At 53.7% G+C, this 24,057-nt stretch overlaps 1 protein-coding gene across 2 annotated transcripts; it reads left to right on the plus strand.

Moving 5' to 3' along the window:
• The first annotated feature begins 3,371 nt into the window (after window positions 1–3,371).
• On the plus strand, window positions 3,372–7,875 carry LOC128301374 (flightin). Of its 2 annotated transcripts, XM_053037819.1 has the most exons (5): window positions 3,372–3,484; window positions 4,985–5,136; window positions 6,044–6,196; window positions 6,274–6,356; window positions 7,617–7,875. In XM_053037819.1, exons 2-5 carry the CDS (start codon window positions 5,018–5,020, stop codon window positions 7,670–7,672), a joined length of 411 nt encoding a protein of 136 aa, XP_052893779.1. In that variant the 5' UTR covers window positions 3,372–3,484; window positions 4,985–5,017; the 3' UTR covers window positions 7,673–7,875. The 2 variants fall into 2 exon arrangements, with proteins under 2 accessions (XP_052893779.1, XP_052893778.1); XM_053037818.1 differs by lacking the exon at window positions 7,617–7,875 and having other exon boundaries at window positions 6,274–7,552.
• Window positions 7,876–24,057: the final 16,182 nt, after the last annotated feature.

Raw genomic sequence — 24,057 nt, forward strand, 5'->3', positions numbered from 1 at the left:
GAAGGAAAAGAAAATATCTACCCAAACGATCAGGTATAGGACCAGGTGTGTCGCTGGCGAATGATTTTTATGAAATACTCCGTTCCCTGCAAGCCTCCATTGAGGAGCTATTCGAATCACATAGGTTTTCCCCCTCTTCTATTCGTGCTCTATATCTTGTTTCGTCATCGCATCATATCGTAATTAAATGTAATTTATGGCTTGATTCGAATTCAAGCAGCGGCATGTCTGCGAGTGTTTACATTCCAGTGCCAATCACGGGGTCACGATCAAACATCACGCTAAGGATATCATGTGTCCATTTTGATTTGTATTGAGTGCCGTACTTTAAAGGGGTTAATAGTATATGACTCACAACGTACTATCTGTTTTCAGTCCTTGCATGTATTTATTATTATTATTAATTTATTATTTTATATTTAACTATTGTTTTAAAACCCCCAGGTGAGCAAGAGTACATTCAACACCTTCTAGCCAATTTCGTTCAACTATATTAACGTAAACGTTTTAAAAAGAAGTGTAAACTACTAAAGAAATGTTTCAAATTTCTCGTTTGTATCGTTTGTTTCAGTAAATATAGACACATTTTGTGTAGATCTATGCTCTTGTGGAAGAACACACCGACACACGCCATGTAAATGACACTGGCCAGCTGCCGATTGTCACCTGTACATCACACCTTTCGGTATGCATTACAACAAACTCAACTAAACCCCGACCCCAACCATATGGGTCAAACATGAGCAGAGAAACGACGTTCTTTAAAAGGTTTCCATTTCCTTACTATTAGAAGTGACTGTAAATAAAGCACAATTCAAACATGTCGAAACACAAGAAAGCAAAAACAAAACATGGCTTCAATTTATTCACAGCTCCCTGACCGGAACGAAGGCCGCGTACGTGCCCGAATCGTCCTCTCCTTGACACTGACATGGCGTACGATCGGGCACCAGCGTGTGGCCCCCCAGGCCAGTGTCCTCCAAAAATAGGACATTCTTGCGTCACCTTTAAGTGCTGGCCTCTCGTACGCTATGCTGAAGCGAAACAATCGGAACACTTTTTGGGGTGGGGGTAGGGGACAACAACGGCACAGCTGACACGGAGCGGTGTGTGCGAATAATTTCCGGTGACTGATGAAAGGGAACGAAAGGAGCTGCTGCTGTGAGGTTATGTTTTGCATTTGTTGTGACAGGAGAAATATGGGTTTGCAGTGGGTGAGTGTATATTTTTGCGATGAAATAATAATAAGGATGATATTACGTTTAAATTAATACAATAGTCATCGAGTAATGCTTATTTTAATAATTTCTCTCTACAATGGAGACGCCTGGTCTTTTATTCTTCACAGCTCCAAAGATCGCATACAATTTCACATCGCAGCAGCCCTGCTTTACCGTTTGTGATGATTAAACAGTTTCTCAGCTCATCACACAATCAATTTTCATTCGACGTCCACTTTCCCCAAAATAAACATCCTTAAACAATTACAAAAAAAAGCAACAACATCGCTTCACATTCGCCGCTCACAGCCAAACGGCGAAAGCACCTTTGTCCTCTCGATTTCGATGCCCTGTCCTCGGACACGGGGCATAGGGCTTTCGCAAAGCCTGGCGGCTCGATTAGAGCGTTCGAACCCGAACCCCACTGCGAGGAGATGCACCTCCGAGACCGACGTCGACATTCGGTCGGAATTTGGCGTGCGCAAACCGCGAAGCCGATGCAAAACGCTGTGTACGCGGGTGAGGAATTACGCGGTCCACCAAGCAGTGCGGCCGGTAAAAATAAGATAGTTAATTTTACCTCACGGCTTGGCGGGCCAACAAATGCAACCCCAGCAATGTGTGTTTATGGGCCAGCTGCACAATCGGTGGTATCGTTCGAGAAGGATAGTTTTACCGCCGCTGCCGCTTCGTCCATACCCGAGGTTGCCCGAGGTCCACGTAAATCTTGGTGCGAATTCTTCGAATAATCACGTCGCTTATATCATCCCCCGGGGATGCTTTGTTGTGTGCGACGAATGGTGAGGACAGTCCGGGCTAGCCGGATTCGACGATGATGGATCGGGGCAAATGGTTTCGGGATGCCATGAGGTGTAGCCAACCGTGGATGCATCATAGCGAAACAATAAGCGTAGGACAGTTGGCTTTCCTGCCAACGCAAACAATTTCTCGCTATTTGTCGTGGTTTCGCAAACGGTGCTAATTAGCCACCGATTGTGGACAACAAGAGAACAATCTTAACCTCGTACCGGTCGTTTTGCTAATGAAAAATGCAAATAAACTTAAAAAAGGAACAGGATGAAGGTTGCGTGAATCAAAATGTAAATTCCCTGATAGCAAACAGGCCAAAGATGCTCACGTCGTGTGATGTCCTGTACATGTCTTGTTAGCAAATTCATCCTAAACTGTAGACATTACAGTGTACCGTGGAACAAATGAGGCTTTCATGGCATGTTAAAGCATATTTGTATCTTTTGACAAGAATTTGCATACTTTCAGGCGTTTTTCACTACTTGTCTTATGACATTTATGGCAGCTATTCATAATTTTAAGGCTATTTTTTTAATGATAGTTTAAAATCGATAAAAAATTTAGAACACACTTACAACCTGGCACTACTCCCCAAAAAGAAAAAGGAAAGTTAACAAATTTAGGCTTTAAAGAGTGATCATTTGTCATGCGGATTGCATAACGCAAAGAAATATACGCCTAAATGTAGACTATTATTTCAATATTTTTCTTTAAACGTAGTAGCAAAAAATGTACTAATATTTTTCGATTAAAAACTTCCTTTTCCAACCCGTATCCGTTTTCCAACAAGAACAGCCAACAATTTAATCTCGCGATCTTCATGTCGTACACATTATGACCACACACAGCATCCCACTGTTCGATCGCAACGATCGTACACTTCCGCTGGACGAAAAGGGACGCATCGTGGGGGATATGTCGTGTGTGTTTCTATGTGTTTCCGACCCGTTGCGCGGGAATTTGCTTTTATGGCGAGCGCGCTACACCCATTGACCGATCCAACCGGTGGACAAAAAGGTGTTTCCACTCGAAACGTGCGAAAATGTCTCCCCTGGCGTACCTGTGCTCGTTGCTGCGCTCCTCCTTAATGGCGCTCCGTGCGGATCTGGTTCGCTCATCTCTTCGGTGGGTGATCTTCGTTCGTGACACGTTCGCTGCCGGCGACTATGCCAAACCGAACGAGCTTTCGAGCGATGCTCCGTGGTGGATCTAATTGGGAGGCGGGAGGAAAGAGGAGGGAATAGTGTCTGCGTGAGGCGTTTTTCTTTCCCTTTCTCCCCCGGTTTCCCCTCCACACAAAATGGCGTAAAACGTAATGGGGACGGAGAGGTAAACGGGTGACCCGAATGCTTGAAGCGCTCGACAGCGTGTGTCGATTTCGATACCGTCCGGTTACGGGAAGCAGTCAGTCTCTCTGTTCATTCCACCGGATTAACAAGTCAATTTTCAAACAGGTACGGGGCGCGTCAGTGAATTTGTTCGATTTGCTGTTCGATCAAGGTGTTGCCGTTTGCTGTGTTTTGTTGTGTAATGCGTAATCATCTTGTCGTGGGTGACACGAGCGAATATCGAGCAACCGAAGGACTTTATCGAAGCCAATGTGTATAATAAAGTTGTACATTACATTTAGTTGCACAATGTGTTTGCACAGTGTTAAAAAGGAAGAGGGATAATTTCTATTATTGAAAACAGTATGGAATTTAGAACAGCACGAAAAACCATCCTTCTCTGGCAGCTTTTCAATGTTTTTTCAACCATTTTTTGTGAATATATGTGTGTGCGAATCGGTGCCTCGTTGAAATTGGCCTTTATCGACTGGCGTGAAGATAATTTATTATTTTCTTCGAAAGCGGGCACATAAATTGGCCTCGTTAGCACACGCTTAAAGTGCTTGTTAAAGGGGCAAGGGAAATTAATTACGTACATCGATCGATCGGACGGATGGTGTGGGTCGATTGGTGGAAATGAATTAATCAATTGTACAGATGAAAATTTAACATTTTCCATGTTGCTTTCTTGACCACATCTCCCGAGCGTAAATAATTATTTCAAGAACTGAAAATATTAATCAAGATTGTTTCTTTGCTCTGGGTATTACATTGATACTACATGTAACAAAGTAAGCGTCAACGTTTCGGGGTAGTGCCAACAGGTAATATACCTCCCATCAACGCCACTTCACATAAATCATTCGTCAAACTCATCTCTAGCCAAAATGGAACAGGCTGTAAAGAAGCCGCCTGGGGAAAAAAGTGTCACGATCATTGCCGCCACCTATCGCCACAAATCATCAACATCGCCGTGGTCGGGTATCTTTCCCCGGTCGCTCTTTGAACCCTTTGACAGCTGCAATGTCAGTTGGACGACTTCCGCCTACTTGATCGTGTAAAAGAGATCGATCAGAAGAGACGGAGACATCGAAATGTCACGCAGCCCCACATCGTTGCTAGGAGACGACAACGACCAGATGCTGACTCAATCCAGAAGATTGACGAAACGAAAAAAAAGTCGTATGTTTGTTCCAACCAAAAAACAAAAACGAACAAATAACCCCTACCGAGTGGCATCAAACTCGTTGGTTTCTGTGCAAATGCCGCCTGAAAGGTTTTAGGGGGGAGGGGATTGTTTTTCTTTCTTTCGAAATCGATCGTTGCACTGTTGCACTATCGGGCTGTGGGTATAAAAGATGCCAAAATGAGCGAAAAGTGCACTCCGTCCGTGTTGCCACCATTCAGCGAGCAGGCAATTACAAATAATGTCTAATTTTAATCACCGACATTAAAAGCCTTGCCTTTGTGGGTTTGTGTGTCGTTTGGCGTTGTGTTGTGATGGGTACGGGTTCGAAACGGCAGCAAAACCTTTCGCGAACAATCGATGGTTGATCATGAAAATATGTTCGGTTAACGCTCTAATGTTCTTCTTGCACTTCTCGATTTTGAAACTTCATCCCACAGCTTACTTCCAGTATCAAATAAACCGGCCTAACCATGGATGATGGTGCTGCATCCACTGGCGTCATTGTGAAGAACAAGCCGGGCGCAAAGCCGCTGAACATCGTCGATGACTTTAACCGCCGCAAGATGCCGCTGTACAAGCACTGGGTTCGGTAAGTGAGCCTGTGAAAATCGGTTGTTAATTAATCTTCACATGAATAAGGCAATTTAAAAAAGAATAATAGAAAGAATAACGAAACTGATAGAAACATCCCGTACCTTACGCGAAACCAGTTCTGTCATATGAGAATCGGCGCAGCTACCAATCCACCACCGGTCAACATATATTTATTCACTATGTTTATCTATACTCTATAATATACCAAATCCATCCGCTTTTGCCACGAGTAATTCAAATTATAATCAAAGTATTCAGTATTCCACATACGGGTTTGTTATATCCTTATTTTATTATCCAGTTATATTATATTTTAGTTATATATATTATATTATATTAGTTATATTATTATTTAATTATTCAAGACAAAACCATTAAATACACATTTGGAATATTTATATTTGGAATAATTAAAATTTTCAAAACGTTTGATGGTTGTTTATTTGTGCTACACACTGTATTGGTTGAGGGAATGGAAAGAGATAAAAAACAAGCGAACGATTTGACTTACCAAACGTTTGATACAAATGCGAGAGTGGTAATCAATATTGAAAGATCACCGATCATGATCTATTATAGAACGCGTAAACGATACGACTATATGTACTTCTTGAACAGCGCCTGGTGTTACCTCCTGTATTGGATGCTCTCTTGGTGTCAGAAACAGAGAAACGAATCGTATAAGGGTTTTTTTTCTAACTGAAGGACAGCTATCTAAATATTCGGGATTCCACGGAGCGACCAGGCGTTAGTGTTACCTGCTCCGTAGTATGTTCTCTTGTTATTTGAAATGAAATAAGCCGTTCCTGAACATTCAGAAAAGTCATGTGTTGATAACAAAAAAAAAATAAAGAAGTGTGAATGTTATTATAAATGCATATTTTTACCCTTCTGATCGGCAGCCCACAATTCTTGCAATACAACTACATGTACGACTATCGCGTAAACTACTACGACGACGTCATCGATTATCTGGACCGGCGATCACGGGGCGTTGCATCGGAAATTCCTCGCCCCCAGACCTGGGCCGAACGTGTCCTGAGAACCCAGAAGAAGTGAGTGCATCCCGTACGCCTTTTCGGAAGATTAGGGTGTTTAATCGTACTCGTTCTCGTTACGTTTCCACTTTCAGCACCACACGCGACATCAACGATGTGTACAGCTACACCAGCATCAGCCACAAGAAGGACGACAAGAAGCTTATGTACACGCTAAGTAATCAGATCAAGTCGTACAACTGCCACTCGAAGGCTTACACTAACAGAAAGTACCGCAAGATCCTCTAAAATGCGTTCACTTTTGCTTTTTTGGCGGCCCCAAAACCCACCCCTAAACACCGAGAGAAAAAAACAAAAACCGCCCCTCACACCCGTCGGTACATAAATTGCTCAAAGCTTAATTAAAATGACAGAGGAATACAATGCCAATCTCGGACCAACTTTTTCACGCTAAATTTGTGCTTTTTTTACTGAATGAATGAAATTATCATCCCTCGCAAATAAAAATGCTTCCGCTTGTTTAGCTTACGAGCTGCAGTTTTCAAAAAGTTTGTATAAAATGCTCTAAAGAGACCAAAAATAACCACAAAAAAACTCCATCTCGCATATGGAAAAAATAACAAAAAAAAAGATGAAGAAATAACTAAAACCGAACAAAACGAACCTGTCCTTATCGCAGAATGCACACGCCCAGCAACACAGAGAGACTCGAAACGAAAACGAAACGCCTTGCTACTCGCCCTATTTCAGCCCTTTGCCCACACCTTTACCCAACCCACCCCATGCGACACTATCCCAACGATCCCTTTCCAAGGTCCTCCTTTCGAAGTTTGCTGTTAACGCTGCAGAGCCCTTGGGGGAAAAAAAAAGTTCGACAGGGCAACCCCGTCCCTTTTACACACTCGAAAAAGCAATGCAAAACGACACCCGTAAACAGTAACAGGGTTAGGGCTTGCTTTGCTTTATTGCCTCCATTATTACGCGTAGGTTACAGTGTTAAGGTGTGTTTGTGTGTGTGGTAGGCCTGACATTTTTGTACTTCAAAAGCAGAGCTTTATTTCGAGTTTTATTTCACAGAAGTTATATAATTTTTATCCCTCCTCCCCGAAGTTACCTCTCTCCTTCTTGTTCCCTTACGTACGGCTAAGTAAGTTAATGCGCGCGACAATGTAAAAACCTGACAAATGAAATGCAACGCTCACGAGCTCACGTGCATCACAGTAGGGTGGGAAATGGTTTCTCAACCTCCCTCCAAACCCATACTGTTTACACGACCTCGAGATGTGGAGTGTTTTTATTTCTTTTATTATTTGCTTTGTAATTATTGCTTTTTATTGTAGTTTGCAGCATTGTTTCGCCTGGTTTTGGAGTTTGCATAACAAATAAAAGCAGTGTTGACAGACGGACTATACATTCACTTTGAAAATCTTTTTTTTTCGTTCCCAAATTACTGCCCGGTGTATATGTGTGTGCATAGGGAAAAGTCGACCACTGGTAAGACTCTATCTGAGTACTACTTACCGAGGCTGGTGACCGGTTAGGAGCTGCTCATTGCGCCCCGGCAGTACCCGTTTTCACAACCCTTGGCGGAACAGTATAGAGAACAGCATGGAGCAGATCAGCAGATTTGACCACCATTTGGTAAAACACTTTGACAGCAACTCGCCTTTGTTATTCGATTGAATCGAGCATCAAAACGCAATTCAAAAACGAACTTCAATAAACGAAATAAACCTTGAAACTGTGACTGTTGTGTTGGGATTCAATAGGGGCAGGGCCAAGAGAGTTGACAAAATGCTGACAAATTTGTCAAGTGACAAAATCAGCTTGTCAACTGCGAAAAACCACTATACCGTAGCCGCGCACACAATTGTTTTCAGATTTCCGATTCCAGGATAGCCTGTTTTTCCAGAGGTGACATCTGCAGCTTGGGACAAATTTGCCCATCACAATTGCTATTGCATACTATCAAACACGTGAGAACGATCGCTAATAAGTAATATCAATAAAACGGAAAGCATCCTTCATCTCGCTCAAACTTTCCGTCGGCTGGTACGAAATTCCATACAAAACCAGCTGTTTTCCGATTTCCGATACCAGGTAAGCATCCACGGAAGAGGTAGCACCTTGTACAGCAATTTTGGTCGAAAACCGCCGAAAGGTATGCAATGTTTAAACACTAACTTTCATGTTGGTCGAGTAAAATTTTGCAGCAATTTTGCACAAAAACCGCCGAAAGGTATGCAATGTTTAAACACTTTCCCGTTGGTGGAGCAAAATTTCTTCGAAAACTACCGGTTTTTAAATGTACAGTACCAGGAGAGCATCCACGGAAGAGGTAGCTCCTGGTACTGCGCCGTAAGGTATGCAATGTTTATACACTAACTTTGCAACCAAATTTCCACCGTAAGGTATGCAATGGTTATACACTAACTTTGCAACCAAATTTCCGCCGTAAGGTATGCAATGCAACACAACTTTTCGTACAAACCAGCTGTTTTGAGATTTCCGATACCAGGAGAGCATGTACTTCAGGAGGTGACATCTTCCATCCCCCTCCCCCCTTCCCCCCTTCACCACCAAGCTGGAGACAAAGATGGCTGCCAAGATGGCGGCCAAAATGGCGGCCAAGATGGCGGACAAAATGGCGGCCAAGATGGCGGACAAGATGGCGGCCAAGATGGCGGCCAAGATGGTGGACAAGATGGCGGCCAAGATGGCGGCCAAGATGGCGGCCAAGATGGCGGCCAAGATGGCGGCCAAGATGGCGGCCAAGATGGCGGACAAGATGGCGGCCAAGATGGCGGCCAAGATGGCGGACACAAGATGGCGGACACAAGATGGCGGACAAGATGGCGGCCAAGATGGCGGACAAGATGGTGGACACAAGATGGCGGACAAGATGGCGGACAAAATGGCGGCCAAGATAGCGGACAAGATGGCGGACAAGATGGCGGACAAGATGGCGGACAAGATGGCGGCCAAGATGGCGAACAAGATGGCGGCCAAGATGGCGGACACAAGATGGCGGACAAGATGGCGGACAAGATGGCGGCCAATGTGGCGGACAAGATGGCGGCCAAGATGGCGAACAAGATGGCGGCCAAGATGGCGGACACAAGATGGAGGACACGATGGCGGACAAGATGGCGGCCAAGATGGCGGCCAAGATGGTGGACAAGATGGCGGCCAAGATGGCGGACAAGATGGCGGCCAAGATGGCGGACAAGATGGCGGCCAATGTGGCGGACAAGATGGCGGTCAAGATGGCGGACAAGATGGCTGCCAAGATGGCGGACAAGATGGCGGCCAAGATGGCGGACAAGATGGCGGACAAGATGGCGGACAAGATGGTGGCCAAGATGGCGGCCAAGATGGCGGACACAAGATGGCAGACAAGATGGCGGACAAGATGGCGGCCAAGATGGCGGACAAGATGGCGGCCAAGATGGCGGATAAGATGGCGGCCAAGATGGCGGACAAGATGGCGGCCAAGATGGCGGCCAAGATGGCGGACAAGATGGCGGCTAAGATGGCGGACAAGATGGCGGCCAAGATGGCGGACACAAGATGGCGGACAAGATGGCGGCCAAGATGGCGGCCAAGATGGCGGAATAGATGGCGGCCAATGTGGCGGACAAGATGGCGGACAAGATGGCGGCCAAGATGGCGGCCAAGATGGCGGCCAAGATGGCGGCCAAGATGGCGGACAAGATGGTGGACAAGATGGCGGCCAAAATGGCGGCCAAGATGGCGGACAAGATGGCGGCCAAGATGGCGGACAAGATGGCGGACAAGATGGCGGCCAAGATGGCGGACAAGATGGCGGCCAAGATGGCGGACAAGATGGTTGACAAAATGGCGGACAAGATGGCGGATAAAATGGCGGACAAGATGGCGGACAAGATGGCGGCCAAGATATCGGACAAGATGGCGGCCAATGTGGCGGCCAAGATGGCGGACAAGATGGCGGACAAGATGGCGGACACAAGATGGCGGACAAGATGGCGGACAAGATGGCGGCCAAGATGGCGGCCAAGATGGTGGACAAGATGGCGGCCAAGATGGCGGCCAAGATGGCGGACAAGATGGCGGACAAGATGGCGGCCAAGATGGCGGACAAGATAACGGACAAGATGGCGGCCAAGATGGCGGACAAGATGGCGGCCAAGATGGCGGACAAAAGATGGCTGCCAAGATGGCGGCCAAGATGGCGGCCAAGATGGCGGACAAGATGGCGGCCAAGATGGTGGACAAGATGGTGGACAAGATGGCGGACAAAATGGCGGACAAGATGGCGGACACAAGATGGCGGCCAAGATGGCGGACAAGATGGCGGCCAAGATGGCGGACAAGATGGCGGACAAGATGGCGGCCAAGATGGCGGACAAGATGGCGGACAAGATGGCGGACAAGATGGCGGACAAGATGGCGGCCAAGATGGCGACCAAGATGGCGGCCAAGATGGCGGACAAGATGGCGGCCAAGATGGCGGCCAAGATGGCGGACAAGATGGCGGACAAGATGGCGGCCAAGATGGCTGCCAAGATGGCGGACAAGATGGCGGACAAGATGGCGGACAAGATGGCGGACAAGATGGTGGACAAAATGGCGGACAAGATGGCAGCCAAGATGGCGGCCAAGATGGCGGACAAGATGGCGGACAAGATGGCGGACACAAAATGGCGGACAAGATGGCGGACAAGATGGCGGCCAACATGGCGGACAAAAAGGCGGACAAGATGGCGGACAAGATGGCGGCCAAGATGGCGGACAAGATGGCGGCCAAGATGGCGGACAAGATGGCGGACAAGATGGCGGACAAGATGGCGGACAAGATGGCTGCCAAGATGGCGGACAAGATGGCGGACAAGATGGCGGACAAGATGGCGGACAAGATGGCGGACAAGATGGCGGACAAGATGGCGGACAAGATGGCAGCCAAGATGGCGGCCAAGATGGCGGACAAGATGGCGGACAAGATGGCAGCCAAGATGGCGGCCAAGATGGCGGCCAAGATGGCGGACAAGATGGCGGACACAAGATGGCGGCCAAGATGGCGGCCAAGATGGCGGACAAGATGGCGGACAAGATGGCGGCCAAGATGGCGGACAAGATGGCGGACAAGATGGCGGACAAGATGGCGGACAAGATGGCGGACAAGATGGCGGACACAAAATGGCGGACAAGATGGCGGACAAGATGGCGGCCAACATGGCGGACAAAAAGGCGGACAAGATGGCGGACAAGATGGTAGACAAGATGGCGGACAAGATGGCGGACAAGATGGCGGACAAGATGGCGGCCAAGATGGCGGACACAAGATGGCGGACAAGATGGCGGACAAGATTGCGGCCAAGATGGCGGACAAGATGGCGGACAAGATGGCGGCCAAGATGGCGGACAAGATGGCGGACAAGATGGCGGCTAAGATGGCGGCTAAGATGGCGGACAAGATGGCGGCCAAGATGGCGGCCAAGATGGCGGACAAGATGGCGGACAAGATGGCGGACAAGATGGCGGACAAGATGGCGGCCAAGATGGCGGCCAAGATGGCGGCCAATATGGCCGACAAGATGGCGGCCAAGATGGCGGACAAGATGGCGGACAAGATGGCGGCCAAGATGGCGGACAAGATGGCGGACAAGATGGCGGACAAGATGGCGGCCAAGATGGCGGCCAAGATGACGACCAGGATGGCGGACAAGATGGCGGCCAAGATGGCGGACAAGATGGCGGACAAGATGGCGGACAAGATGGCGGCCGCAAGATTGTGGACAAGATGGCGGACAAGATGGCGGACAAGATGGCGGCTAAGATGGCGAACAAATGGTGGACATGTTGGCGGACACAAGATGGCGGACAAGATGGCGGCTAAGATGGCGGACAAGATGGCGGACAAGATGGCGGACAAGATGGCGGACAAGATGGCGGACAAGATGGCGGACAAGATGGCGGACACAAGATGGCGGACAAGCTGGTGGACAAGATGGCGGACAAGATGGCGGACAAGATGGCGGACCAGATTGCGGACAAGATGGCGGCCAAGATGGCGGACAAGATGGCGGACATGAAATGGGTGGTGAACCGTGGGTGGTGACCCGTGTGTGGTGACCCGTGAGAGGTGGGTGGTGACCCGTGGGTTGTGGGTAGTGACCCGTGGGAAGTGAGTGGTGGCCCGTGGGAGGTGGGTGGTGGGTAGTGACCTGTGGGAGGTGGGTGGTTGCCCGTTGGAGGTGGGTTGTGATCCTTGGGAGGAAGATGGTGTCCCGTGGGAGGTAGGTAGTGACCCGTGAGAGGTGGGTAGTGACCCGTGGGAGGAAGGTGATGTCCCGTTGGAGGAGGGTGGTGTCCCGTGGGTGGCCATGTTTTGCCACCATCTTGAACGCCGTCTTGTCCGCCATCTTGTTCGCCATCTTGTCCACCATCTTGTCCGCCATCTTGTCTGCCGTCTTGTCCAGCATCTCGGCCATCATCTTGGCCGCCATCTTGGCCGCCATCTTGTCCGCCATCTTGTCCGCCATCTTGTCCACCGTCTTGTCCGCCATCTTGGCCGCCATCTTGTGTCCGCCATCTTGTCCGCCATCTTGTCCGCCATCTTGGCCACCATCTTGTCCGCCGTCTTGTCCACCAGCTTGGCCGTCATCTTGTCCGCCATCTTGGCCGCCATCTTGTCTGCCATCTTGTCCGCCAACTTGTCCGCCATCTTGTCCACCATCTTGGCCGCCATCCTGGCCGCCAACTTGTGTCCACCATCTTGTCCGCCATCTTGTGTCCGCCATCTTGGCCGCCATCTTGTCCGCCATCTTGTCCGCCATCTTGTCCGCCATCTTGTCCGCCATCTTGTCCACCATCTTGTCCGCCATCTTGTCCGCCATCTTGTCCGCCATCTTGTGTCCGCCATCTTGTCCGCCATCTTGGCCGCCATCTTGTCCGCCATCTTAGCCGCCATCTTGGCCGCCATCTTGTCCGCCATCTTTGCCGCCAGCTTGGCCGCCATCTTGTCCGCAATCTTGGCCGCCATCTTGGTCGCCATCTTGGCCGCCATCTTGGCCGCAATCTTGTGTCCGCCATCTTGGCCGCCATCTTGTCCGCCATCTTGGCCGCCATCTTGGCCGCCATCTTATCCGCCATCTTGGCCGCCATCTTGTCCGCTATCTTGGCCGCCATCTTGTCCGCCATCTTGTCCGCCATCTTGTCCGCCATCTTGTCCGCCATCTTGTCCGCCATATTGTCCGCCATCTTGGCCGCCATCTTGTCCGCCATCTTGTGTCCGCCATCTTGGCCGCCATCTTGTCCGCCATCTTGGCCGCCATCTTGGCCGCCATCTTGTCCGCCATCTTGTCCGCCATCTTGGCCACCATCTTGGCCACCATCTTGTCCGCCATCTTGTCCGCCATCTTGTCCGCCATCTTGGCCGCAATCTTGTCCACCGTCTTGTCCGCCATCTTGTCCGCCATCTTGGCCGCCATCTTGTCCGCCATCTTGTCCGCCATCTTGGCCGCCATCTTGGCCGCCATCTTGTCCACCGTCTTGTCCGCCATCTTGTCCGTAATCTTGTCCGTTATCTTGTCCGCCATCTTGGCCGCCATCTTGTCCGCCATCTTGGCCGCCATCTTGTGTCCGCCATCTTGGCCGCCATCTATTCCGCCATCTTGGCCGCCATCTTGTCCGCCATCTTGTCCACCGTCTTGTTCGCCATCTTGTCCGCCATCTTGGCCGCCATCTTGTCCGCCATCTTGTCCGCCATCTTGGCCGCCATCTTGGCCGCCATCTTGGCCACCATCTTGTCCGCCATCTTGTACGCCATCTTGTCCGCCATCTTGGCCGCAATCTTGTCCGCCATCTTGTCCGCCATCTTGTGTCCGCCATCTTGGCCGCCATCTTGTCCGCCATCTTGGCCGCCATCTTGGCCGCCATCTTGTCCGCCATCTTGTCCGCCATCTTGGCCGCCATCTTGGCCGCCATCTTGTCCGCCATCTTGTCCGCCATCTTGGCCGCCATCTATTCCGCCATCTTGTCCGCCATCTTGTCCGCCATCTTGGCCGCCATCTTGTCCGTTATCTTGTCCGCCATCTTGGCCGCCATCTTGTCCGCCATCTTGTCCGCCATCTTGGCCGCCATCTTGTCCACCATCTTGTCCGCCATCTTGGCCGCCATCTTGTCCGCCATCTTGTCCGCCATCTTGGCCGCCATCTTGTCCGCCATCTTGTCCGCCATCTTGTGTCCGCCATCTTGTCCGCCATCTTGTCCGCCATCTTGGCCGCCACATTGGCCGCCATCTTGTCCGATATCTTGGCCGCCATCTTGTCCGCCATCTTGTCCGCCATCTTGTCCGCCATCTTTTCCGCCATTTTATCCGCCATCTTGTCCGCCATTTTGTCAACCATCTTGTCCGCCATCTTGGCCGCCATCTTGTCCGCCATCTTGGCCGCCATCTTGTCCGCCATCTTGGCCGCCATCTTGTCCGCCATCTTGTCCGCCATCTTGGCCGCCATCTTGGCCGCCATCTTGTCCACCATCTTGTCCGCCATCTTGGCCGCCATCTTGGCCGCCATCTTGGCCGCCATCTTGGCCGCCATCTTGGCCGCCATCTTGTCCGCCATCTTGTCCGCCATCTTGTCCGCCATCTTGTCCGCCATCTTGGCCGCCATCTTGTCCACCATCTTGGCCGCCATCCTGGCCGCCAACTTGTCCGCCATCTTGTCCGCCATCTTGTCCGCCATCTTGTCCGCCATCTTGGCCGCCATCTTGTCCACCATCTTGGCCGCCATCTTGTCCGCCATCTTGGCCGCCATCTTGGCCGCCATCTTGTCCGCCATCTTGGCCGCCATCTTGTCCGCCATCTTGGCCGCCATCTTGTCCGCCATCTTGGCCGCCATCTTGGCCGCCATCTTGTCCGCCATCTTGTCCGCCATCTTGGCCGCCATCTATTCCGCCATCTTGTCCGCCATCTTGTCCGCCATCTTGGCCGCCATTTTGTCAACCATCTTGTCCGCCATCTTGGCCGCCATCTTGTCCGCCATCTTGGCCGCCATCTTGTCCACCATCTTGGCCGCCATCTTGTCCGCCATCTTGGCCGCCATCTTGGCCGCCATCTTGTCCGCCATCTTGTCCGCCATCTTGGCCGCCATCTATTCCGCCATCTTGTCCGCCATCTTGGCCGCCATCTATTCCGCCATCTTGTCCGCCATCTTGTCCGCCATCTTGGCCGCCATCTTGTCCGTTATCTTGTCCGCCATCTTGGCCGCCATCTTGTCCGCCATCTTGTCCGCCATCTTGGCCGCCATCTTGTCCACCATCTTGTCCGCCATCTTGGCCGCCATCTTGTCCGCCATCTTGTCCGCCATCTTGTGTCCGCCATCTTGTCCGCCATCTTGTCCGCCATCTTGGCCGCCACATTGGCCGCCATCTTGTCCGATATCTTGGCCGCCATCTTGTCCGCCATCTTGTCCGCCATCTTGTCCGCCATCTTTTCCGCCATTTTATCCGCCATCTTGTCCGCCATTTTGTCAACCATCTTGTCCGCCATCTTGGCCGCCATCTTGTCCGCCATCTTGGCCGCCATCTTGTCCGCCATCTTGGCCGCCATCTTGTCCGCCATCTTGTCCGCCATCTTGGCCGCCATCTTGGCCGCCATCTTGTCCACCATCTTGTCCGCCATCTTGGCCGCCATCTTGGCCGCCATCTTGGCCGCCATCTTGGCCGCCATCTTGGCCGCCATCTTGTCCGCCATCTTGTCCGCCATCTTGTCCGCCATCTTGTCCGCCATCTTGGCCGCCATCTTGTCCACCATCTTGGCCGCCATCCTGGCCGCCAACTTGTGTCCACCATCTTGTCCGCCATCTTGTGTCCGCCATCTTGGCCGCCATCTTGTCCGCCATCTTGTCCGCCATCTTGTCCGCCATCTTGTCCGCCATCTTGTCCACCATCTTGTCCGCCATCTTGTCCGCCATCTTGTCCGCCATCTTGTGTCCGCCATCTTGTCCGCCATCTTGGCCGCCATCTTGTCCGCCATCTTAGCCGCCATCTTGGCCGCCATCTTGGCCGCCATCTTTGCCGCCAGCTTGGCCGCCATCTTGTCCGCAATCGTGGCCGCCATCTTGGTCGCCATCTTGGCCGCCATCTTGGCCGCAATCTTGTGTCCGCCATCTTGGCCGCCATCTATTCCGCCATCTTGGCCGCCATCTTGGCCGCCATCTTATCCGCCATCTTGGCCGCCATCTTGTCCGCTATCTTGGCCGCCATCTTGTCCGCCATCTTGTCCGCCATCTTGTCCGCCATCTTGTCCGCCATCTTGTCCGCCATATTGTCCGCCATCTTGGCCGCCATCTTGTCCGCCATCTTGTGTCCGCCATCTTGGCCGCCATCTTGTCCGCCATCTTAGCCGCCATCTTGTCCGCCATCTTGGCCGCCATCTTGGCCGCCATCTTGTCCGCCATCTTGTCCGCCATCTTGGCCACCATCTTGGCCACCATCTTGTCCGCCATCTTGTCCGCCATCTTGTCCGCCATCTTGTCCGCCATCTTGTCCACCGTCTTGTCCGCCATCTTGTCCGCCATCTTGGCCGCCATCTTGTCCGCCATCTTGTCCGCCATCTTGGCCGCCATCTTGGCCGCCATCTTGTCCACCGTCTTGTCCGCCATCTTGTCCGTCATCTTGTCCGTTATCTTGTCCGCCATCTTGGCCGCCATCTTGTCCGCCATCTTGGCCGCCATCTTGTGTCCGCCATCTTGGCCGCCATCTATTCCGCCATCTTGGCCGCCATCTTGTCCACCGTCTTGTCCGCCATCTTGTCCGCCATCTTGGCCGCCATCTTGTCCGCCATCTTGTCCGCCATCTTGGCCGCCATCTTGGCCGCCATCTTGGCCACAATCTTGTCCGCCATCTTGTCCGCCATCTTGTCCGCCATCTTGGCCGCCATCTATTCCGCCATCTTGTCCGCCATCTTGTCCGCCATCTTGTCCGTTATCTTGTCCGCCATCTTGGCCGCCATCTTGTCCGCCATCTTGGCCGCCATCTTGTGTCCGCCATCTTGGCCGCCATCTATTCCGCCATCTTGGCCGCCATCTTGGCCGCCATCTTGTCCGCCATCTATTCCGCCATCTTGGCCGCCATCTTGGCCGCCATCTTGTCCGCCATCTTGTCCGCCATCTTGTCCGCCATCTTGTCCGCCATCTTGTCCACCGTCTTGTCCGCCATCTTGTCCGCCATCTTGGCCGCCATCTTGTCCGCCATCTTGGCCGCCATTTTGGCCGCCATCTTGGCCGCCATCTTGGCCGCCATCTTGTCCGCCATCTTGTCCGCCATCTTGGCCGCCATCTTGGCCACCATCTTGTCCGCCATCTTGTCCGCCATCTTGTCCGCCATCTTGTCCGCCATCTTGGCGGCCATCTTGTCGGCCATATTGGCCGCCATCTTGGCCGCCATCTTGGCCGCCATCTTGTCCGCCATCTTGTCCGCCATCTTGTCCGCCATCTTGTCCGCCATCTTGTCCGCCATCTTGGCCGCCATCTTGTCCGCCATCTTGTCCGCCATCTTGTCCGCCATCTTGTCCGCCATCTTGTCCGCCATCTTGTCCGCCATCTTGTCCGCCATCTTGTCCGCCATCTTGTCCGCCATCTTGTCCGCCATCTTGTGTCCGCCATCTTGGCCGCCATCTTGTCCGCCATCTTGTCCGCCATCTTGTCTACCATCTTGTCCGCCATCTTGTCCGCCATCTTGTCCGCCATCTTGGCCGCCATCTTGTCCGCCATCTTGTCCGCCATCTTGTCCGCCATCTTGTCCGCCATCTTGTCCGCCATCTTGTCCGCCATCTTGTCCGCCATCTTGTCCGCCATCTTGTCTACCATCTTGTCCGCCATCTTGTCCGCCATCTTGTCCGCCATCTTGGCCGCCATCTTGTCCGCCATCTTGTCCGCCATCTTGTCCGCCATCTTGTCCGCCATCTTGTCCGCCATCTTGTCCGCCATCTTGTCCGCCATCTTGGCCGCCATCTTGGCCGCAATCTTGTCCGCCATCTTGTCCGCCATCTTGGCCGCCATCTTGTCCGCCATCTTGTCCGCCATCTTGTCCGCCATCTTGTCTACCATCTTGTCCGCCATCTTGTCCGCCTTTTTGTCCGCCATGTTGGCCGCCATCTTGTCCGCCATCTTGTCCGCCATTTTGTGTCCGCCATCTTGTCCGCCATCTTGTCCGCCATCTTGTCCGCCATCTTGGCCGCCATCTTGTCCGCCATCTTGTCCGCCATCTTGGCCGCAATCTTGTCCGCCATCTTGTCCGCCATCTTGTGTCCGCCATCTTGGCCGCCATCTTGTCCGCCATCTTGTCCGCCATCTTGTCTACCATCTTGTCCGCCATCTTGTCCGCCTTTTTGTCCGCCATCTTGGCCGCCATCTTGGCTGCCATCTTGTCCGCCATCTTGTCCGCCATCTTGTCCGCCATCTTGTCCGCCATCTTGTCCGCCATCTTGTCCGCCATCTTGGCAGCCATCTTGTCCGCCATCTTGTCCGCCATCTTGTCCGCCATCTTGGCCGCCATCTTGGCCGCCATCTTGTCCGCCATCTTGGCCGCCATCTTGGTCGCCATCTTGGCCGCCATCTTGTCCGCCATCTTGTCCGCCATCTTGTCCGCCATCTTGGCCGCCATCTTGTCCGCCATCTTGTCCGCCATCTTGGCCGCCATCTTGTCCGCCATCTTGGCCGCCATCTTGTGTCCGCCATCTTGTCCGCCATCTTGGCCGCCATCTTGGCTGCCATCTTGTCCGCCATCTTGTCCGCCATCTTGGCCGCCATCTTGGCCGCCATCTTGGCTGCCATCTTGTCCGCCATCTTGTCCGCCATCTTGTCCGCCATCTTGTCCGCCATCTTGTCCGCCATCTTGGCAGCCATCTTGTCCGCCATCTTGTCCGCCATTTTGTCCGCCATCTTGGCCGCCATCTTGGCCGCCATCTTGTCCGCCATCTTGGCCGCCATCTTGTCCGCCATCTTGTCCGCCTTTTTGTCCGCCATGTTGGCCGCCATCTTGTCCGCCATCTTGTCCGCCATTTTGTGTCCGCCATCTTGTCCGCCATCTTGTCCGCCATCTTGGCCGCCATCTTGGCTGCCATCTTGTCCGCCATTTTGTCCACCATCTTGTCCGCCATCTTGTCCGCCATCTTGGCCGCCATCTTGGCCGCCATCTTGTCCGCCATCTTGTCCGCCACATTGGCCGCCATCTTGGCCGCCATCTTGTCCGCCACATTGGCCGCCATCTTGTCCGCCATCTTGTCCGCCATTTTGTCCGCCATCTTGGCCGCCATCTTGTGTCCGCCATCTTGTCCGCCATCTTGGCCGCCATCTTGGCCGCCATCTTGTCCGCCATCTTGTCCGCCATCTTGGCCGCCATCTTGGTCGCCATCTTGTCCGCCATCTTGGCCACCATCTTGTCCGCCATTTTGTCCGCCATCTTGGCCGCCATCTTGTCCGCCATCTTGGCCGCCATCTTGTGTCCGCCATCTTGTCCGCCATCTTGTCCGCCATCTTGTCCGCCATCTTGGCCGCCATCTTGTCCGCCATCTTGGCCGCCATCTTGTCCGCCATCTTGGCAGCCATCTTGGCCGCCATCTTATCCGCCATCTTGGCCGCCATCTTGTCCGCCATCTTGGCCGCCATCTTGTCCGCCATCTTATCCGCCATCTTGTGTCCGCCATCTTGGCCGCCATCTTGGCCACCATCTTGTCCGCCATCTTGTCCGCCATCTTGGCCGCCATCTTGGTCGCCATCTTGTCCGCCATCGTGTCCTCCATCTTGTGTCCGCCATCTTGGCCGCCATCTTGTTCGCCATCTTGGCCGCCATCTTGTCCGCCATCTTGTGTCCGCCACATTGGCCGCCATCTTGTCCGCCATCTTGTCCGCCATCTTGTGTCCGCCATCTTGGCCGCCATCTTGTTCGCCATCTTGTCCGCCATCTTGTCCGCCATCTTGTCCGCCATCTTGTACGCCATCTTGGCCGCCATTTTGTCCGCCATCTTGTCCGCCATCTTGTGTCCACCATCTTGTCCGCCATCTTGGCCGCCATCTTGGCCGCCATCTTGTCCGCCATCTTGTGTCCGCCATCTTGGCCGCCATCTTGGCCGCCATCTTGTCCGCCATCTTGGCCGCCATCTTGGCCGCCATCTTGGCCGCCATCTTGGCCGCCATCTTGTCCGCCATCTTGGCCGCCATCTTGGACGCCATCTTGGCCGCCATCTTGTCCGCCATCTTGGCCGCCATCTTGTGTCCGCCATCTTGTCCGCCATCTTGTCCGCCATCTTGGCCGCCATCTTGTCCGCCATCTTGGCCGCCATCTTGTCCGCCATCTTGGCCACCATCTTGTCCGCCATCTTGGCCGCCATCTTGTCCACCATCTTGTCCGCCATCTTGTCCGCCATCTTGTCCGCCATCTTGTGTCCGCCATCTTGGCCGCCATCTTGTCCGCCATCTTAGCCGCCATCTTGTCCGCCATCTTGGCCGCCATCTTGGCCGCCATCTTGTCCGCCATCTTGTCCGCCATCTTGGCCGCCATCTTGGCCACCATCTTGTCCGCCATCTTGTCCGCCATCTTGTCCGCCATCTTGTCCGCCATCTTGTCCACCGTCTTGTCCGCCATCTTGTCCGCCATCTTGGCCGCCATCTTGTCCGCCATCTTGTCCGCCATCTTGGCCGCCATCTTGTCCGCCATCTTGGCCGCCATCTTGGCCGCCATCTTGGCCGCCATCTTGGCTGCCATCTTGTCCGCCATCTTGTCCGCCATCTTGTCCGCCATCTTGTCCGCCATCTTGTCCGCCATCTTGTCCGCCATCTTGGCAGCCATCTTGTCCGCCATCTTGTCCGCCATCTTGTCCGCCATCTTGTCCGCCATCTTGTCCGCCATCTTGTCCGCCATCTTGTCCGCCATCTTGGCCGCCATCTTGTCCGCCATCTTGGCCGCCATCTTGGCCGCCATCTTGGCCGCCATCTTGGCCGCCATCTTGTCCGCCATCTTGTCCGCCATCTTGTCCGCCATCTTGGCCGCCATCTTGTCCGCCATCTTGTCCGCCATCTTGGCCGCCATCTTGTCCGCCATCTTGGCCGCCATCTTGTGTCCGCCATCTTGTCCGCCATCTTGGCCGCCATCTTGGCCGCCATCTTGTCCGCCATCTTGTCCGCCATCTTGGCCGCCATCTTGGCCGCCATCTTGGCTGCCATCTTGTCCGCCATCTTGTCCGCCATCTTGTCCGCCATCTTGTCCGCCATCTTGTCCGCCATCTTGTCCGCCATCTTGTCCGCCATCTTGGCAGCCATCTTGTCCGCCATCTTGTCCGCCATCTTGTCCGCCATCTTGGCCGCCATCTTGGCCGCCATCTTGTCCGCCATCTTGGCCGCCATCTTGTCCGCCATCTTGTCCGCCTTTTTGTCCGCCATGTTGGCCGCCATCTTGTCCGCCATCTTGTCCGCCATTTTGTGTCCGCCATCTTGTCCGCCATCTTGTCCGCCATCTTGGCCGCCATCTTGGCCGCCATCTTGGCTGCCATCTTGTCCGCCATTTTGTCCACCATCTTGTCCGCCATCTTGTCCGCCATCTTGGCCGCCATCTTGGCCGCCATCTTGTCCGCCACATTGGCCGCCATCTTGTCCGCCATTTTGTCCGCCACATTGGCCGCCATCTTGTCCGCCATCTTGTCCGCCATTTTGTCCGCCATCTTGGCCGCCATCTTGTGTCCGCCATCTTGTCCGCCATCTTGGCCGCCATCTTGGCCGCCATCTTGTCCGCCATCTTGTCCGCCATCTTGGCCGCCATCTTGGTCGCCATCTTGTCCGCCATCTTGTCCGCCATCTTGGCCACCATCTTGTCCGCCATCTTGGCCGCCATCTTGTCCGCCATCTTGTCCGCCATCTTGGCCGCCATCTTGTCCGCCATCTTGGCCGCCATCTTGTGTCCGCCATCTTGTCCGCCATCTTGGCCGCCATCTTGGCCGCCATCTTGTCCGCCATCTTGTCCGCCATCTTGGCCGCCATCTTGGCCGCCATCTTGGCTGCCATCTTGTCCGCCATCTTGTCCGCCATCTTGTCCGCCATCTTGTCCGCCATCTTGTCCGCCATCTTGTCCGCCATCTTGTCCGCCATCTTGGCAGCCATCTTGTCCGCCATCTTGTCCGCCATCTTGTCCGCCATCTTGGCCGCCATCTTGGCCGCCATCTTGTCCGCCATCTTGGCCGCCATCTTGTCCGCCATCTTGTCCGCCTTTTTGTCCGCCATGTTGGCCGCCATCTTGTCCGCCATCTTGTCCGCCATTTTGTGTCCGCCATCTTGTCCGCCATCTTGTCCGCCATCTTGGCCGCCATCTTGGCCGCCATCTTGGCTGCCATCTTGTCCGCCATTTTGTCCACCATCTTGTCCGCCATCTTGTCCGCCATCTTGGCCGCCATCTTGGCCGCCATCTTGTCCGCCACATTGGCCGCCATCTTGGCCGCCATCTTGTCCGCCACATTGGCCGCCATCTTGTCCGCCATCTTGTCCGCCATTTTGTCCGCCATCTTGGCCGCCATCTTGTGTCCGCCATCTTGTCCGCCATCTTGGCCGCCATCTTGGCCGCCATCTTGTCCGCCATCTTGTCCGCCATCTTGGCCGCCATCTTGGTCGCCATCTTGTCCGCCATCTTGTCCGCCATCTTGGCCACCATCTTGTCCGCCATTTTGTCCGCCATCTTGGCCGCCATCTTGTCCGCCATCTTGGCCGCCATCTTGTGTCCGCCATCTTGTCCGCCATCTTGTCCGCCATCTTGTCCGCCATCTTGTCCGCCATCTTGTCCGCCATCTTGTCCGCCATCTTGTCCGCCATCTTGGCCGCCATCTTGTCCGCCATCTTGGCAGCCATCTTGGCCGCCATCTTATCCGCCATCTTGGCCGCCATCTTGGCCGCCATCTTGTCCGCCATCTTGGCCGCCATCTTGGCCGCCATCTTGGCCGCCATCTTGGCTGCCATCTTGTCCGCCATCTTGTCCGCCATCTTGTCCGCCATCTTGTCCGCCATCTTGTCCGCCATCTTGTCCGCCATCTTGGCAGCCATCTTGTCCGCCATCTTGTCCGCCATCTTGTCCGCCATCTTGTCCGCCATCTTGTCCGCCATCTTGTCCGCCATCTTGTCCGCCATCTTGGCCGCCATCTTGTCCGCCATCTTGGCCGCCATCTTGGCCGCCATCTTGGCCGCCATCTTGGCCGCCATCTTGTCCGCCATCTTGTCCGCCATCTTGTCCGCCATCTTGTCCGCCATCTTGTGTCCGCCACATTGGCCGCCGTCTTGTCCGCCATCTTGTCCGCCATCTTGTGTCCGCCATCTTGGCCGCCATCTTGTTCGCCATCTTGGCCGCCATCTTGTCCGCCATCTTGTCCGCCATCTTGTCCGCCATCTTGTCCGCCATCTTGGCCGCCATTTTGTCCGCCATCTTGTCCGCCATCTTGTGTCCACCATCTTGTCCGCCATCTTGGCCGCCATCTTGGCCGCCATCTTGTCCGCCATCTTGTGTCCGCCATCTTGGCCGCCATCTTGGCCGCCATCTTGTCCGCCATCTTGGCCGCCATCTTGGCCGCCATCTTGGCCGCCATCTTGGCCGCCATCTTGGCCGCCATCTTGTGTCCGCCATCTTGTCCGCCATCTTGTCCGCCATCTTGGCCGCCATCTTGTCCGCCATCTTGGCCGCCATCTTGTCCGCCATCTTGGCCGCCATCTTGTCCGCCATCTTGTCCGCCATCTTGTCCACCATCTTGTCCGCCATCTTGTCCGCCATCTTGTCCGCCATCTTGTGTCCGCCATCTTGTCCGCCATCTTGGCCGCCATCTTGTCCGCCATCTTAGCCGCCATCTTGGCCACCATCTTGTCCGCCATCTTGTCCGCCATCTTGTCCGCCATCTTGGCCGCCAT

Source organism: Anopheles moucheti, chromosome 3 (assembly GCF_943734755.1).
Source record: "Anopheles moucheti chromosome 3, idAnoMoucSN_F20_07, whole genome shotgun sequence".
Taxonomy (NCBI): domain Eukaryota; kingdom Metazoa; phylum Arthropoda; class Insecta; order Diptera; family Culicidae; genus Anopheles; species Anopheles moucheti.

Excerpts from the sequence above, each read along its gene's own strand:
- LOC128301374 (XM_053037818.1), top strand. The coding sequence starts at position 5,018 with ATGGATGATGGTGCTGCATCCACTGGCGTCATTGTGAAGAACAAGCCG. Across the intron at positions 5,137-6,043 it reads CTGTACAAGCACTGGGTTCG|CCCACAATTCTTGCAATACA; the intron begins GTAAGTGAGCCT and ends TCTGATCGGCAG. Across the intron at positions 6,197-6,273 it reads GTCCTGAGAACCCAGAAGAA|CACCACACGCGACATCAACG; the intron begins GTGAGTGCATCC and ends TTCCACTTTCAG.